The 18,761-nt window shown below is 43.4% G+C and overlaps 1 protein-coding gene across 12 annotated transcripts in view; it reads left to right on the plus strand.

Annotated features, from left to right (window-relative positions):
* Positions 1-18,761, plus strand: part of MAD1L1 (mitotic arrest deficient 1 like 1) — a 320,154-nt gene that overhangs the window by 79,484 nt on the left and 221,909 nt on the right. For 11 of the 12 annotated variants that reach the window (XM_048961389.1, XM_048961390.1, XM_048961387.1 and 8 more), the window contains exons 11-12: positions 6,968-7,093; positions 11,647-11,791. In XM_048961389.1, coding sequence (XP_048817346.1) covers positions 6,968-7,093; positions 11,647-11,791 — 271 coding nt within the window. The remainder of the gene's footprint in view (positions 1-6,967; positions 7,094-11,646; positions 11,792-18,761) is intronic. The other variant, XM_048961393.1, reaches the window with a different exon arrangement.

An 18,761-nucleotide genomic window follows, 5' to 3' on the forward strand; every position in this document is an offset into this window, starting at 1 on the left:
AAGATATTCTTCTGATCTGTGTTCATGTAACCATTTGCTCCCATAGGGGTTGTTAGGCTGTGCCAAAGGGGGGGACCAGAGTCCTCAAAGCAACTACACAGACAACTTACTGCAAGAAAAATGCCCTGGGAAGCGAGTTGCTTTAATTCAAACCCTCAGGCGCAAGTTAGAAGCCTTGAAGAGTACTTCCCATGTAGATAAGATGGCAGTTTCTTATCGCTTTTTAATGTTGAGTTTAATATGTATTAGTCGGGCAAATCTGTTTTTCAGTACTTCTACACCTACCATATACTTTCATATTCTCTGTTTTCATGATGCTTGAAAGCTTGTTTACGTACAAGAGCAAGATTCTCCTGTGCAGTGTGTGCAAGAAAAAAAACAGTGGTTGGAGGCTAAACCGTGTTAAATTGGCCATTAAAAAGAAGTGGTAGAATGATGTTGGACGTGGGAGTCTGTCTCAAGCACTGCTGGAATGTGCAGGTTTCTCCGAGACCTCTGGTGATTATTTGCATAGGAAAAGCCCAATCAGAATATCAGTGTGTTTTTTAAAAAAGAAAGGAAAATCCTTACCTGCAATACTGCATATGGGTGTCAGGGACAGGAATTTTTTCAGTGTCCCCCAGCAGTGAGCTGCTGAGCCCTCATTTCAGTTTCCACTCAGTTTTCCCCTGAGAGCTGTGGCTCTTTGTTGTGCCTTCAGTTTCACTGTAGACCCAAGTATCACTCCCCATCTCTTCTACCCCCGCTTAATTTTTCTCAAGGCATGTTGCCCAATGTTAGGAATAATGAGAGAAGTGATTCATTATTAATAAGTTAACCTAGACTATATAGGGCTTGACTTTTTCTCTCTGCCTCGGTGAGTTTGATGCGTGCTTTCCTTCCAGAGAAAAAAGAAAAAGTAAATTCTGCACAGAATAGCCCTGGGCTTCTCTTTATGAAATGTGTGCTTCTGCGCAAGTGGGCTGATGGTAAATTGGAAGCATTTCATTGCTGCTGATGGCAAAGTGATGCTTCATAGTTCGATGGAGATTCCCAAACTCTGTTAGTCTTCTGCTTCTTGGAGTCAGCATGCTTTGGTAGAGTAAGAGTAGGGAGAAAGGAAAGATATTAAAAACAAAAAAAGAAAAAGTAGTCATTCTTAGAGGATAGCCATCTTTAGAGGATGAAGTACACTTGTATTTCTCCAGTGCAGTCCCATGCCACTACTGCCCTATGCATTCACTTTGTTCATTTCCTTTCTCAAAACTCTCAGGGTTATCCTGCTGCTGCAAAATCCTTATGTGGTGTTTCTTTGGACATCTGATGGCACTGATTGAGGGGTGGATCTCACACAAGATTATTCTGCCTGATTTCTGGCTGTTGGTGTGGCAGACAGGGTTATCAGTAGCTACTATTGCATCTGCAGGCTGTTATTCCTGCGGTGTCTGTCCTGTGCGTAGGTAAGGCCGCGGCTCATGGCGTTGTCGTGGTGGGCCTTCCTCTCTTGACAGGGGGAAGTTGGGTCAGCAGGTGCTGTGTTCTCCACTCCTGTGATGGAACATGGTGTTCCTCTGGCTGTGGTGAGGAAGGGCTGTTTGCGGAGGAGATTTGCTCAGTACCTTGCTGTGCTGTGTAAGCAAAGAGTCCTTCTATCAATTCATACAGGAACTAACCCTGCCTTTTTAAAGGTCATTTCTGTCTCAGTCAGCTTTTAAAGTTCAAGAGGAAATAAACTGCTTAGAGTTGGCATTTTTCAAGTCAAGTGTCAACTTTCCAAGCCCCCAAGCCAGGGGATGTGAAGGAAGGAGAGATTAATAAGAGAGCTGCTTGCTTGTTACAGTGATTGTGCAGAAACCTTTTTTCTTTCTTCTTTATGGGGCTTTGGAATGAAATGGAACATTGTTGAAATATCTCACTTTCTCCTTTTCACTTTGCAATGCAAAAGTATCCAAAGCTCTTTAGAAGTGCTGCTTTTCCACTGACAGCAAGAGGAGAGTTTGTCAGCTCTGGTGAAGTAGGACACAAGAAACGTTTTATGACAATGCCAATACCTGAAAGCTCTTTTAACCACAGAATCTTATTATCTGGTGAGAATAAAATGCACTTTCAGAAAGGAGCTGTGGTCTCCAAGCAGGTGTTTGCCCTTAACTGCATTGACGCCTTTTCCCATGCAGGGGATGGTGAATCAATAAGGAAATAAACAGGACGAACAAGCTTTATTAACCAGGTAGGGCAAGGCAACAGGGGAGACGATAATGGAAGGCAGGTGGCAGGCGAAGGGCATGTTGAGCATGGGCAATGTGCTGGCTGTCAAAGCACCTGCACTGAAGGTGGGCCGTGGAGGTCCTGGTGCTGTAAAGTGTTGGGCGGCTCCAGGCAAGCAAAGTACAGGAGAACACCACCAAAAAAAGCCCACAGTACTATTTCTTAAAGTGTCAGGGCAATCGACCTCGCCAAACACCTCTTTGTTTTTCAGTTCTCTGTTCTTAACCTTCTTGGTTTGGCTGGTACAGCTACAGATGAGTGTGGGAACGCTGTGCTCTGCGTGCACATCGCATGGTGGGAGATGGTGGTGGTGGTGCATGAGGGGTTGTGTTTCCAAATAGCTTTAAACTAGGAATATTTTATACGCAGGTGACCACAATGCAAAACCACATATAGTACTACTTTTTTTTACTCCTGTTGACTTTTTATGTCTTTTCTTGCTTGCTTTTCCTTAAAGAGGAGCTCTTTAGAAAATTGGGATCTCTGAAAGCTTTTCTTGGTAAAGATCCCATGCAGATCTCTTCCTGCTTTGGGCTTGGCTCTGTCCCTGCTCTCCAGGGGAGCTGGTGGCTGTTGTGCAGCATGGGAGAGAACAGTTCTCTTCGGAAGCATGCTGCCATTCCAACGGCTGACAAAACCTCTTCCAATAGAATAGAGAGATACAGCCCTCATTCTTTGGTACAAGGAGATTTTGGCTATTCTTGAATACTGTTTCTGATGGGAAGCTTGTGGTAGCACAAACTGGTGGACTGCTTGATGCCATAGCATGCTGCATCTGTGAGGAAAGACGTTCTTTTTTTCAGCTACTAATTTATAGTTTGGAAATTGAATATGACTCATGTATGAGAGAGACGAGATGACTGCGTACTCACCCAAGAAAATTCAATAAAAAAGCGCACCAGAGTAAAATTTGAGCTAGATGAGATCTGCTGGTATGCATTCAGAGTAAGCAGCCCCCTCCCACCTCCCTACCCCAGATTGGCAATCAGAGCCAAGATCAGCCTGAACCAATGCCAAGAGCTTTGGAGAAGTCAAATAAAAGAGCAAATGAAGAGTGATACTTCTCATATTTTTCCTTAGTTCAAAGCTTAAGGATTTCTTGAGGCAAAGGTGATATCTTTTTGTAGCTAATAGCCCGTGATGAATTTCTGTCCGTTAATTTGTTTAGCTCTCCACCTGAAAGAGGCAGTGAACAATAGCTCCTTGTTCACCTCCTGCCACTCATGATTTTGCAGACTCATGATTGTTTTCATTCTTTGCAGACAGCTGTAGCAGAGTATGGTGCAGTTGAATATCTGATTTTCTGCATCAAATCAGTTTTTCATAGTTGTGGGAAACAGGACTGAGTAGTGTCTGACAGGGACATGAGAGCTTGGGCAGCAAAGATTTATTAGGGCTGGTCATCGTTATTCCACGTTCAATGGAGAGGGGAGGAATGATGTTAGTATGGTGAAGTGAGTATTAAAAAGCTTCTTCCTCCACATCCTAGGAGAGAGAAATAAAGAGCATTGAGGCAACCACAGTGCCCCAAAATGTCCCCTCCACACGTCCCCAGGGAACCAAGGCAGCCTGGCACCCAGCATTGGTGCAAGCTGAGTCCTGCTACTGCTGAGTGAGTTCAGTGGTAACGTTATGCTTGGAAAGAAGGAGTTCTGCTGCCTTGAGTACAGCCCCAGTGCTCCAGGTGCAGGTGCTGTGGTGTGAGCTGCAGCAAACCCACGAAGAACGCTCAGAGGTTTGCTATTTTAACAGCTGGGATTAGAGCAAGGCAGTCCGCTAAAGGCACATAAGCCAAGCAGAGGTGACAGTATGCATGTGTCTTACACATGCTGAACTTGTAAGACAAAGTGATGAGTGCCTGTGTTGTCTTAGGGGTCAACTGAGTCACAAAAGTGATGCTCTTGTGTTCTTCAGTTGATAACTGCTGTTTTATGAGTGAGACAAAACCAAAGTAGTCTGGTTGCCGTGTCTTTAAATATATTTCCCTGTAACGGCTTCACCCCAAAATTACAAATCTGACCTTTATGCTCATCTAGTGATTTTGAATCGTGAATTGCCACATAAAGACTATTTACTTGTCCACCTGACTGGTTTCTGTATAAAGTATTCATTGCAAAGAGATTGCATAGTGTGTAGCATTATATTATTAAACATTTAAAAATATTGATGCAGGAGAATTGATGTAACCAAGCTCTAAATTTAATCATTTTGACACTTCTTTCCACAGTGACAGCTTTATTCCTGTTGCCTTATATTGGTGTGAAAGTTCTTTGAGTTAATTTGGGGGGAGGAAATTAGAGGGAAGACGCCTCTGTGCTGTGCAGATAAGATGTAAAAGTGTCAACAGCTTCATGGAAGATTCACATTGGGTGTCTCTGGGTGGCAGTAGGGAAAAGCCATGGAAAGCTTTAGGATTAAGGATAGCAGGATGTCCTGAGTCAGTGGAAAACAGCTGCATGGAAGACTGCTGTTGATTTCAGCTGCACTGTCAGTGCCTTTCACAAGCCCAAAGTTAGGAACAACCTAAAGACCGAGCCCTGAGGACTGCCTCTATAGCATTAGATAGGAGCTCTGGCACAGGTGAGGACAGGAATCACCTGTTTGCAGGAGAAGCTTTCAGTTGCCTTAATGTGAGATCAATCTCTTCAAGCAATTTCTGTTTTTCATCAGTCTTCCAAATTCTGCAGCAAATGAGACCCTGCAGAAAGAAGATGCAGTTTGCAGTGAATCCTGGTTTGTTGGGAGAGTGTGGCAGAACAGATCCACCCAGGGACATGGTGGATTTTGTTCTGAGTCATGATTACAGGTCATGTTATTTGGGCATGGGACTTTTAAGACTTTGCAGTCTTAATATGCATCTAATGTACTTTTAATAATTGCCAAGTCTTTTCTAATGCTCTATTTAGTGTAGCTTGTATCATGCTAGACTGCTTTGATGCAAGAGGGTGGGAGGCAGGCAGGAGGTAAAGCTACATTGGTGTGTATGAGAAAGAAAGGCCAAGAGCAGCGGTGTGCCGGAGCAGCTGTTAGGGGCAGCTGAGCAGTTTCTCAGCCCTTCCTTTCCTTTTATCTGCACTGATGTCCCATGGGTACGTGCCAGGGGTAATTCTTAATTCTCTAGGTTTATTTGTTGTCAACAAGTATCCATTACAAATTCTCTTGTGAGTTCCCAGTGAAAGCCTGGACAGGTTTTCACTGCCAAAAGCGTGCTGCTGAAAGGCTGAGCCACAGCTTGGAATTCTGATGAGGCCTATGCTGGGGTCCAGCACTGGGTTGCTCTGTGAGAAATATTGCTGACAATTTTGCCTTCCGTAAGTTCATTCAAGTATTCTGAAATTCACCTGTACAAAAAAAGCGTGTCTGAACAATAATATACTCTGCTCATTTCACTGTGGAGTATGGTAATGCACACTGGAAATGAGCTCTCATTGGAAAAGGTCATTGGAAACATCTGTAGAAGCTTCCCAAAGCTGTAATGAGTCATGAGTGTGAGGTCTTGCTTGTTATATTGCAGTGGAGAGTTTAATGTTTTGTTTTTCTCATCTAAACACTTTGATCCTCTTTATTTATTAAGATAAGCTATTATCTAACTGTCAAGAGCCTAGAATTTCAGCATTTTTGTTTGCTGACAAGTTTGCTCAGCACAGCCGTTCTCCAACTCGCTTCATTCCCTGCTTCAAGCAAATTTCCCTTTTTTCACTCCTGTTAATCCTTTACAGCTCTTGTGCTGCCTGTTCCTGAATGACTCTTCTCTCCCAGGAAGGGTTTGGCTGTAGAGCAGCCACCTGAACTATTGGTCACTCTTGCTGTCTGTGCTGTGTTTCTGCTCTTCGTGCCCAGGCTGCAGAATCAAGCCCACAGCTTGACAGCTCGCTGGGATGGAGGATTCTCCCTGAGCCTGAGCATTCATGGGAAAACCTTTACAACGCACACAGTACTGAATTGGATTGAGCAGAGAACTGTGCAGTGCACTCACCTCACTTCTGACAGTGCAAGAAATTGGAATCCTTCGGGCTCTTACAGCTGGGTGTGAGCGGGGCTGGTGGGGAAGCATGGGGATCAATGCACTGTCTGAGTAGGGAGGGGGAAGAAGGAAAAGATTGGTACAAGAGCTGTGAGAAGTTTTGTTTTTCTTTGTCGTATTTACGTGGACGTGAGCTCATCCAGCCCACAAATGGTTATAGATTGGTAACTGATGGGGCCAACTGCATTATTCATTATGATTCGGATTGAAATGAAATCATGGAGGGCAATTTTCTGTCTCACTCTTCAAGGTCAGATGAGAGTATTTATTATTCCCTCTCTGTTTATCTGTGAATGCAAATTGAATTTGGTGATTCAAATTGATGAAATGTTAGAAATATAAAACTCATCAGAGCTGACAGGAAGAGAAATTACTGGGTAGAGCTGGCCAGTGACTTCACCATCCCATGTACAGGCCTCTCCTTTGATTAGTAATTATTTCAATCTTTGGGTTTTCTCATTCCCTGTTTTGTTTCAGTTGTTGTGATTTTTGTTCTCAAAGAAAAAAGTGCAGTAGCACTTCAAAGCATGTAGAATCTGAATTAGATGATGTAAATAAAGCCAGCTGCAGAGAGGATGCTTGGATCCTGGCTGGAGAAAAGGTTGTTTCAAAATTCTTCCTTGGTGCCTTTGTTTTTCCTCTCTCCCCAGCAGTTTCCTTTCTCCAGTAGTCTTTTGCCTTGTGTTCCTTGTCTTCCAGGGACTGCTCTTCTGTTCCCAGCAAGATTATGGTCTGCTGGGAAAGAGAATGGACGCTGCTGTTGTTTGGTGCTCGGCCTGTTGCCTATGGGCTGACCTTCAGCACAAGCTGGACCTGCCATGACAGGTGAAAAGCAGAACCTGTGGAAGGATCAAATGAGCACATCCTCCCACTGAAATAATCAGAGTGGAGCTGTTCTGCTCACAGCTCACTGCAGTTCAAACAATTCAGTGAATCTTGGCTCGGTTGAATGTATCAGCCTGTTGTCGTGAGGCGTTGTTGTAGCATGTTCCCAGTTCTCTGCAGTGAACTTCTAAAACTTGTAAGGTGGGGATTATTCTTATCTCAGAGTAGGAGTGGAAAATCCTTATCAGTGAATGCTCTTTAAAAACAGGCAGTCTGTAATTGCCAAATGCCATATGCAAAATCATGATCCGAAGATGGATGATACGCACGACGTGCTAATAGTTGTAGAGAACTGTTGGTTTTCTAGCTTCTGCTTTAATTGCTTCCACATCATTAAGGATACTCGGTATGTATTCCTCTACCATACACTGCAAACAGAAGAGTAAGTTTGGGTCAGGATGCAAATGTTGATTCATAACAGGAGCAGTGAATATTTAGATGTAGCAAAAGCCCTTAATAGATCTGTGTACGTAAGCTGCTATAAATCACTTTGTCTATTCAGCTATCACTTTTTTCCTGTAGCCAGTTCTGCAGAAGATGGCAACGTTATCAAGTTAGTAAGCACCCAACAGGCAGCGTGGGTTCAGTGGCTTTTAAATATCAGTAAAAGCTGTATTTACCAAATGAATGTCATTAACATAAGCTTTGGCCTTATGAACACTTGAGGTTTAGAGGCTTGGAAAAAAGACAGTAATGCCTGTAGTTATCTCACCCTTGAAAGATTTTAGTTTCCACAAATCAATGATGTATGTATTTGGCAAATGATTCATTTTTCAGCTTAAGATCAAAACAAGCTAGAGAAGTCTCTCATTCATTGTTAAATTAAGGCCTTGCTTTCGTTCTCATCTTGATGGTGGATGTAGAAAGCGTGTTTATTAGCATGATAGTAAATCCCACGCTGAGGGCTTGATTAGATCCTCCCAAGGTGAGGCAGTGCTGTGGCAGCAGAGCTGAGGGATGCTGTGCTCTGTGTGCCCACCTGGCTGGGGAGGGAGAGGGCCCTGATGTGTCCTCTGTGTCAGTGCGACCTCCTGACAGTCCATTAAAGTTGCTGCCAGGACATAAAATTGGTCTCCTTTCTGTTCTGTAGCTTCGCTTTGAAGGAACTGAAGTTCTGAGCCTGATATTTATGCTGCTGGTTGGGGAGTAAAATTAAATACTGCCTCAGTGATAAAACGTGCTGTCAGTGTACCAATAAAGCTCCCAACATCTGCCCGCTCCTCGCTCATTTCATCTCTCCACACAAGCAAAATAATTCTTTGTGTTGTTCCCTCATTGTAATTAGAGTCTGGCCCAGAACTTGTAGGTAGAGCAGCAACGTGATGTAGGAGCTGCTTATTTTTGAGTGATTTTTTGATTCGTGGAAACTCTATAGGGTGAGATGCTGGGAATGGAGGCTAAGGACATTGCCTCCAGAGAGGCCATGGGCACACTGTTCTGCTTCTCAGTGGACAACAGGAAGGCACGTGGAGTTACCTTGCTATCTGTGCCTTCATGTTGGCTTTTGAAACTTGAGAACTGGAATGAAAAATAACATTTTTCTCCCATCCCTCCATTCTCAGCTGCCAGTGCAGTGTATGACTTTGTGTGCTGTCTATGAACGCGTGGGCATGTAGAGAAGGATGCACGTTGTCAGGCCTCAAATATTGGTACAAAGCAATCTCCCTTCCTCTTTTTTTGCCTCATTAGTTTGTGCGAAGAGCTTTTCATTTTGTTCTGTGTGGCGATGCTGATAGCTGCAGTGTGACTGTTATACACGGGCAGCAGCACTGCTGTTGTTTTCCACCTGTGCTCCTCTGCTGTTCTTCCCATCCATGCTCCAATCCCAGCATATTCTCTTTGGTGCCATCCTTCTCCCTGGTGCTTGTCCCTGCTAGGTGCACAGGGCTGTGCTCTTCCTCAGCTGCAGTGTGACCCGGCGCTTTTCCTCTTCCAGCTGTCCTTTGCTGCTGCACATAGATACCTGCTTTTCCTTTCAGGCTGACAAACAGACAGCTTGTGGCATCCCTTCTGCTTTTCCTGCTGTTTTCTGAGTGCCTGTGAGGTGGTGAGTTGGTTGCTGAAAGGATGGAGTAGTTCGAGTAATGTTTAACGTATCACTGGGGCAGGTGGAAGCTGAGAGCTGCTCTTGTAATTTTTTTTTGGAGGCAAATTATTAAAATGTATCTTGCAGCTTCTGTTTTCACTGTCTGCTGTCATTGTTCTCAGTATTTCAAAGAACACTCTGGAAAATGAAGTTTTATCATTAAGATTACGCTAAAGTGGATTACAAAAGGGAAAAGCAAAATACGAAGAGTCTCAAGAGCTCAGAACAGAACGATGTTGGCATCTCATTCACGAGGATGTGGAGCAAGGAACATTAACAGGCTGATAAACAGAAATGACTTTTTTTCCTTTCGGCTTAAAAGGTTCACTTTGAACTGGCAGAGGTTTTAAAAAATGCCATTTCTCCACACTTACACTGAATGGAGAACTTTGAGCTTGTTTTTCGTTTTTCTAAATGTTTGGTTTGGACAAGCATTTGCTTTTGGAAAGCCATAGGTGTCACTAGTGTGGAAGAGAAGTGCCCAGTTCTGACTGCAATGGTACTTGCTGCTGCTGGGCATTCAAATCCTGCTTTGTGTCACTAAGGAATAGAACTTTCCTTTTGGATTTATTTTTTTTTTTTCATAGAAGATGGCTTTTGTCATATTTGGTGCAGTTTCTGGAAGGATTATCAATCTGTCCCAAGAGAGGAAGAAAGGATCTCAATAATTTGCTTTGGCATGGTGTGAAGAGTTGTAAGGAAGCTGAATTTCACACTTCTCATATTAGGGAAACCTATATTAGCAGATTCAGTTCAGAGAGTTTAAGTATTGTCACTGCTTTCAGACATCTCTGGTGGTTAAATTCTATCTACATTAACATCACATTCAGCTCGGTCTGAAATACAAACAGAAGATGATGTTCTTTCCAAGTGCCATGCCACAGCTGAGGGAATTGCCCATTTGTTTCCCTTTGCTTAACTTTCCTTATGTATTTAAGCAATTCTTTTCCAAGCCAGTTTGAGAGCAATGTCTGAATGCCTGAGCTATCCTTGAGGTCTGAACTTCACACATTTGCTATTTCAAGAAGGAAACCCATCCTATGTCTTTCTTTTCTTTCTGAATGTCAGCATGTTAACCCATTAGCTTGCTCAGCACTTTCACCTTCTGTGTGTTACTGCCTAAGCTACTTGTATGTGCTTGTGACGTTTGGCATCTTAATTCCAGCACGTAGTTTTATCCAGTGTCCACAAAATGAGGACTCAATCTGTTTGTCATCTTTAGATTTTGACTTCTTAGAAACTTTTAAATAAAGATTTATTCTATAGAATATGTCAACAATTATCTCTATTAGCCTGTGGAATTCTCGCAGTGTTGAACAAGAACAAAGCTGGTATTTCCACTGAGTGTTCACAAGATTGAACTTGAGGTGTCTGCTGAGTTGTGATGCATAAGAAGCATCAAGTGCAAGGCTGCTGTTGCCTCACATTCCGTCACTGTAGATAATGTTTGTGGGCACAGATTCTCTTTTTAATTGACCAATTAAAACAGAACCAAGGATGTAATGGTACCTTGCTAATTAAATTATCCATTTTCAAATGCACCTTTAGCATTGTTCAACTTTCCCATCAGAATACAACAAGGAAGAGTCAATTTCCACAGTCCATTTCTGAATGGGTCCAAACTGAACTGGAGCCTTGCACGTTTTCCTTATTCACCTGGTGTTTTATTATGCACGTTCCTCTTCAAGGAGAGGAACTTTGAGGTTCAAAATAGCTGTTTGGGGATTTCAGTGAATTCCAACATAAATTTCCCTGGTACAACTCAATGACCTGGCAGTTCAGGATGGAACTAATTTAAGCTGAGAGTCTTTTAAGGCACGGTTCTCTTTGGGATTTATCTAAGCAGTGCCTTAAAATGATGGGGAGCCAAGCTCTTCTGGTTTAATCGAGAGTCATGTCCACATTGCAAACAGAGTGCTAACTGCCTCAGAAGACATTTATCTTTCAACGTAGGTTGCTGAAAAGAGCGAGTGCAGGTGGTGGCAAGGTGAATATTATTTTTCTCTCAAAGCAGATCATAATAAACCTCCATTTTGCTTTTACTTTGTTAGGAGAGGGGAAAAAAAAAAGGAAAAGGTGCAGTAGGAACCAGGATCTTGCGTTGTTTGTTGAAGATGAGCTGTCTTCTCAACCTGATTTTAGATACGCAATTAATTAATTGCCTTGTATATGTGAGGTTCCAGTAATCTCTTATGCTGAACAAGAAGGCTGACACTGCCATGGTTTTCTCCTATCTTTTTCTGAGAAAAGCTGATAAGGAGGCTGCAGCTACTCCTAATGATTCCAGCAGTGCAGCTGTGACATGACATGGCAGCAGCCCCGGTGTCCTGCTTCTCTGTGGTCTTTCTGGTCCCTCTGATTAAGAGGCAATGCTCAGGGTTTCACTAGCCTTTGTTATCTTCCCTAGTGCCCGAATACTGGAGAAGGCCCGACAGCAGCTGCAGGAGGAAATTCTACAGGTGCAGAGCCAGCTCTTGGATGAGAAGAAGAAGCGCGAGCAGCACGAGGCCCTGGTCAGGCGTCTGCAGAAACGTGTGCTGCTGCTCACCAAGGTGAGGGTGCCGATGATGTCTGTAGGAGCGTGTCCTTATTCCTTCCTCCAGGTGTTTCTTCTGTGTTCACTCCAGTTAATACTGCTAAGTTACTCTGGGGACTTCGCGTAGCAGATGCTGTAAAAGTGACGTGAAACTTGTCTTCGGGGCTGCGGTGGGGTAAAGGTACGAGAACATTGTAAGGCTTTGTTAGTGTGCTCCTCCATCTGGGCTCCTGCTCTGTTGGCAATCTGTGGCTCAGTCTCAGGCATGACATTTGTGCGAGGGCAGGGAATTGAATCATGTTGTCTCCAGAGTGTTTTGAGCCACTGAGGGGAATTTATAAAGGCTTTCGCTGCCTCACCTCCTTTCCTGAAGAGAACGAAATGACTGCACCTTGTCAGCTGTTTCTGTGGAAAAACAATTTACAGAGTAAGAGAATCGCCCTCCTCTAACGCTGAAAGTCTGTTCAGATATAATGGCAGGCACTAGACCAGTAAATTGAAAATACATTTTAAGATTCCTTCTATAGGATATTTCAAAAAGTCTGCATTATCCTATATCGAGTGTGCTTCCCTGATGAAATTCTATACAATAATTTTCAAGTCTGCAGAGCATTGAAAAATGTTATATTAAATTCCGAGGGAGCTCTTTCCCCAATGGGAATAATAATTCTTTCTAGTAAGAATGATATAGACTTCAGTTTCAATAATATTCCTTACAAAACTTCACTCATCTAAAGCAATCTGCCTAATATCATCAAACTGCTCACGTAGGTAAGCCTGTGTGTGTGCATAAGGTCAGAATGGAGAAGTTGGGGTGAGAGAAGAAGCCAGACACGTTGTCATGCATGGGGAGGAAGGTGCTGGCTGTGGGAGTGTCTGAGCAAGCAGAAAAGGGGCTCGTCTGTTGGTAGTGCTGGAGGCTTTAATCTTCAGTGTCAAGTAAAGTATTTTGTTTGGTTTTATTTGCTGTGCACTCCATTCTGTTTAATTCTGTTAGTGTTGAGCCAAGGAGTCCGTGGTAGATGGTAAGCAAGGCCTCTAGGAGCAGGAAGGAACTGTTTGACAGGAGGATATTTTTCCACCGCTTCTGACTGCAGAATTTGGTGCCGTGAAGAGTCTTGTAAGCGAGAAGAGGACAGCAGTTTTTGCCTTTGCACCAAGGCAGGCACTGAAGTCAGGATGGTCGGGCAAAAACCTTCCCAGTGGAAATAGAAAAGGCATTTCATCTCAGCAGCAGCCGAGCCTCCGTTGTTCTGGTTTGATAATGGTGTGGCTGGTTGTGACACAGGTGAATGCTGAACCTGATAGAAAGCCTTTTCAGCCGTGCAGTGTGGCTCTGGGCTGCTCGGATCTAAAGGGAGTTTCTCAGATGGGCTTCTTAAATATTCCCTTTGCTAACTTATTTCCAGTAATCATCAGAAATCTCTTTTCTCAGTGAATACAAAATAACTTTGCTATCATTACTTATGTAATTACTGGACAAAAAGACGATAATACTTTGTCGTGTAATGGATTGGACTCTACTACAGTACTATAGATCCTTAATTTGTTTGCTATCCCCTTCACCCCCACTTGTGGGGAGAAATAGAGGAAAAGTTGGAAATGTCCTTGATCAAACCAGAGCAGATAAACTCGTATTTTGTCAGTGAAAGTTTTCAGTGTGCTGAGTGATTCCTCCACTGCCCTGCTTTAAAGGAATAAAGACTTTGCTGTTCTCTGAAAATTTATATTCCATCCAGGGAATGCTAGGATCCTTTGTGGAGGAGTACGTGCATTCTGGTACTTTGGCAATCTTCTCTTGGCACTGCTGCTCCCACTGGTTGCTCTCTCATGCAAAATCAGAAGGAGGAATTTCATTTAATTAAAAAAAGTACGATATTGTGATTTAAAATGAGATTGAGCAAACGTACTGCCTGTTAAAAATAATTATTTTACATTGAAAGCGTATCACCTAGAATGGTATTTAATCATCTAATTAGTGGCATCAGTAGTACAGTGTGCTTCTGTCTATGTAAATGGAGAAAGGAAAAGATGAGCTCTCTCTATTGAGTCTTTGTCTTGTTAAATAGGACTGTGAAAATCTAATTTGGGAGAGACTTTTATATATATGATTGAATCAGCATTGCTTCTGATACTATGGTTTTTGCATTTGTGTATGTTTGACCCTCTGGTAGGGCAGTGAGTGTGCTCCTGCATTCTGAGCAAATAAGGACTGAAAGACTTCAGACACATTTAACAGTGCAAGTTTAATCCAGCAACAGCTATCTGTTCTCTGGGATCAAATTGTAACCTGGAAGTCTCAGGTCTTGAATGCATTTTAAAACATCAGTAGAAAACGATAAGCTGTTCTTCATCTGGTAATGGCAGTACCTAATAGTTATAAACATTCAGATGACATTTCCTTTCTGATCTGATTCCTTCTCAGATTTTATGGCTACTGAATTTTGTCTCCAGATTCAAGCAATATTTTCTGATTTTCGTGGGTTGCTCTTGTTCAGTCTGGCTCATTTTCTACTTGCCACAGACTCTTTTACTTGGTTGCTCTTACATTTTCATTTTGGTGCATTTAACTTCTCCCTCCATTGCTTGCTTCCTTGCCTCATTTGCTTCTTTTGGGCTTTCTTGACCTTACTCAGGCATTTCCACTTGGTTTACTGTTTGGAATAGGCACAGCTGTCAATCTAGGGTACTTCTATGAGGCTTTACAACTCTTTCTTCCCTGACTGCCTCGAAGATCAGCGTTCTCCAGCCTTTGACATACTTGCTCAGTGATCTAGCCTGATTAATTCTACCTCTGACAGCGGAGTGGGGCAGGATGTGCATCCTGCTTATTACTATTGGCAAACTGCTGTTTAGAGCGTGTTTGCTGATCACTTTCTCATGTGTATCTTGTAGATCGGGGCAGTACTTGAAGCTTTCTGATAGATGTGTTTTCAGTGAGATGAGAGCCTAGGCTTGGACACCTCAGAGATTTTCAGATGCTGACGGCTTGAAGGCATTTCCTGGAGTGTCAGTCTGCTCACTTAGGGTAATGAAAAAGAAATTAATGTTCGGGATGTATTCACTCATTCTGTTAGACATCCACCTGTCTGGATTTGCTGTCTGCTGTGCTGTCTTTTTGCTTTGGTTTTGCTCAGTTTTAGAGAAATCTTTTCTCTTGGCTTTATTACACAACGTCGGTCCAACACGGCGGTCGTGGGGGATATGTGAAGCACTGGGGAAGGACCAGGTCTATCCCTGTCCTTCTTTCCTGTTTGATCTGCTGCTATATTGGCTTTGTGTATTGTGTTTACCCACAGTTCTGTATTTGATTTGAGCTTGTGAGTGTTTCTCTTGTCCGGGAGCTTTCTGCTCAACTTGTGGTCTTTCTGGTGTAAGCTATTAAAGTAATCAACGTTGCTATTAAATGACTAAAATTTGAATCTCTTGGGTAGCTTCCTATGACATGGAGCAATCCTGAGATGAAATACCCCTTCAGAAAATCATTATCTGAGGTCAAGCAGCTCATTGAGCCTGTATTTAATGAGCACAAAGCTCTGGTGTGTTTGTTCCCAGAGGGCAGCTTTCAGGGGCACAAGTGGACCTTGTGCAGCAAAAGGGAAGTTGGAGAAAAGCAGTGAAGGCATGCAAAGGGATTCCCAAACCTTCTGATGTGAAGGGTAGAAAGTTGGTTTGCGTGGCTCTCTGGAGGGCCGTTGCCTCCTCCCCTCATGTGCATCCCACCAGGTCACAGATCAGTCCCAATCTGAGTTTGTTACTTAACTGCTGTGAAGGTTCAGCTGTGTCACTCCTCTCTTGTGTGTGTGCAGTCAGTTGTTTATTCTTATTCTTTTTTAGCTTTATCTTCTGTGCACAAAGTGGGTTGGACATAACCACGTTAGGCTACAGAGCAAGAAGAACCCCAGGCACATGCAGTGTGTTTGACCTGGGACCAAATCCCGTGCTTGCTTGCCTGGTCCTTCAATGGAAGCTCTTGCCTGTCTGCACACACTGGAACTCAAAACATGGAGCATAGTTTCAGTGACTCCTTGCAACTTATCCCAAATGAGTCCAGTTTGCTTTTCAGGTTGTAGGCTTTGTGAATGTATGCTGTCCTAATTGCTTCCAGCACTCTCATGTGGCACAATGCAGCACATGAATGAATCTGACTGTGTGTGCTGTTGTTTTGCTGTTTTTGTCTGCCTGCAAGTGCTCCACTGCCCACAGAAGAGGCTGAGAAATCCCATTTTGTTTTCTGAGTGTTCAACCCATTCATGTGATCTGATAGGAAATCTGTTTCAGTTGAGCCATACTTCAGGCCATCACCATAAAAGCTGGAGATTAAATATGTATTGATTAACCAACTCCAGCTGACTGTTCCACACCACATGTTCCTGGAGATATCTTTGCAGGAGTCAATGTGATCTAACTCCCAGAGCTGAGAATGGCAGAGATGCATCAGAAATGGGACTAAGGTAATTAAACTGTTCATTAAGCATGGCAGATGCAGAGTTCATGACTTGATTTGCCATCTGCTTTGTTTTGTAATCAGTAAAGATTTAAATGAATGCTGCTGGTTTCTCTGTCGTACTGGGCCCCACGTTGTTTTTAGTATGAGGTCAGTGATCTGAAAGTGCAAGGAAAGATCTGAAAGTTCAGGGAGTTTGGAGCAGGAGATGAATTAACCTTTTTTCTGGGGTATGCATTTATCCTTAAACGCTGCACCTGGTAGCGAGGAAGCAGGCAGTGTGGCACAAAGAAGCTTTGCAGCAGCCTTCGTTTGGGGTCTGCACCCATGGCACACGGGTGGCTCAGGGCTGCTCCCCGTGCTGCAGGCAGTACCGAATGCCCTTCCCTGGCTGATAGGATATGATGCCTCTTCCCCTCTTTGACCCACATCTTGATTCCACGTGTATCATTTGAGCAGTTCCATTACCAATGCATCCCCAGCTGTGCTGCCAGCCCCCACATGATTGCTGTCTGCTGTCAGCCCAGCCTGTGCCAACCCTCTGCTCACCTTGTCTCTCCTTCCCTTGTTTTTTATAAAACCATGAAAGCTGTCTTCTTTTTAATGCCTGCAAATAAATACATTCTGAAGCAATTCCACTGCTCTCTCTTCTGTGGTTCTGCAAGGCAAGTTTTGTTGGGTGAGGTAATACCTTTTAGATCATCTTGCATATCTGTAAGAAGAGGGGAGAGAAGACAGGCCTTGTGTTTGCAAGGGACTCAACAGCCCTTTAGATTGAGAACCATACCCTTTAATTTCAGTTTGATTATATTAATCAGTTAAATAGTTTCTGAAAAAAAAGGTGATTGGTTGTTATGGGGTGGGAATGATAGCAAGGGGAGAGAAGATCATTAGCTGCTGTGGGATGGGAAAGAAAGAGGTAATTGCTGTCTGCAGAGTAAGAGGGGTCTGAATGGGGTCTCTGCTGAATTGTAATTTTAGTATCCAGTAACATCATGAATTTTAATCGAGACTGCTCTTCAGTAGGATTCTTTCTTCTTTTTTTCCTGAGAATGAGGGCTAACAGGCCAGATGAAGCAGAGGCTTTTATGAAAAATCTCCTCCCCTGTTAGCTGGAGCCGTTTGGCTTTGTGCTCATGGTTTATACAAGAGTGTCTGGAGCTGTGCTACGAGGCATGCACTTCTGTCATGAGACGGTGAGATTCAGGGTCTTTGGCTTCTGGTGAGGTTGAGAAAATACCAAGTGTTGTGTTTGCTTTTGATGGTCTCTGACAGCCTTGTGTCAGTGTGACGTGGGATGGAGAGATATGGGTTTAATATGAGGGATTTCTGTCTCCTGTATAATCCAAACCTGCTATGAGTACTTTGGGTAAGTTCATCTAAAGTGAAAGCAAGCTATCCTGGATCCTGCAGTGCTCTGAATTGCAGGATTGTCTGTTATCCTTGCTGGATGGTCCGTGGTTGGGGACCTCACTCTGGGTTAATTGATTTCTGCTGATGGGCCCTTGCAGATTATAAATTCATTCAGCTGAAAAATCCTGCTCTGCTTTGAAAACTCTCCTTAGGCGTTATCCAGGTGTTTCACAGCTTATAGGCATGGTGCCCTGCGGGGATGGAGGCCACATGATGAGCATGAACCAGGAGCAGTTTGTGCTTTGAGATCCTGACGTTCTGTTCTGCTTAGCTGTGTTGGGATTTGACAGAGAACATGGCAAGACGTTTCTAAGCCAAGAGTTACTAAGTATGGAAAGGGCGCTGCTGAGATAAGAAGCAGAAGGCAGAAATGTGGGCGTCCTGTGCCCAATTTCAGTCCTAATCCACCTAACCACCTTCTGGAGCTCGGGCAGCTGGCTCCACGCATAGCTGTGTCGGAGATGATTTGCTCTGCTGCTCCTTGCCTGCAGTGGATGCTCCACAAGGAGATTCTGCAAACACTTATTCTAACCACTCTTTGCCTTTCTGTTTCTTTAATGTCTGTGTTCGTTTACTTCACCATTCTATTTTATCTTGCTGTCTGCACTGTAAGGACCTTTAAACTGTGATGTCCCCTTCCAAATGCAACAGCTTTCCAGGATCTTTTGACCTCATTTCAAGTCTATCTAGGTCTGAAATTGAGAGTGATGTTTTTTTTTTCTTTTCTTTTCTCCTTTGTCTATACCCTGTAATTTAGCTGCTTCTGGGTGTTATTTAGCTTATAACTGAGTGGTCTGGCTGCAGAGGAACCTGGTTTTCCTGGAAATTGCTACACAAAATACAAATGAACAGATATCGGTTGTCAGCCTGACTGTAGCCTTGACCAGCCCTGCTCTGCAGCTATGGAAACACTGCAACACCAATGGCTTCTCCCTTGCTATCCCCTTAAAGCATAATAGTATTTAATCAAATGGTTTCATCTACAGAGCCTGTGCTGCCTTTCTGGCACAGTGATCAGCATTCCACAGTAACTCCAGCGGCAATTTTAGTAGAGTTCTGTACAATCACAGCCCAACTTAGTGCTGATTTGTACTTGATGCTTCGTTATATTCATTACAAGATCTTA

Source organism: Lagopus muta, chromosome 15, assembly GCF_023343835.1.
Source record: "Lagopus muta isolate bLagMut1 chromosome 15, bLagMut1 primary, whole genome shotgun sequence".
Taxonomy (NCBI): Eukaryota; Metazoa; Chordata; class Aves; order Galliformes; family Phasianidae; genus Lagopus; species Lagopus muta.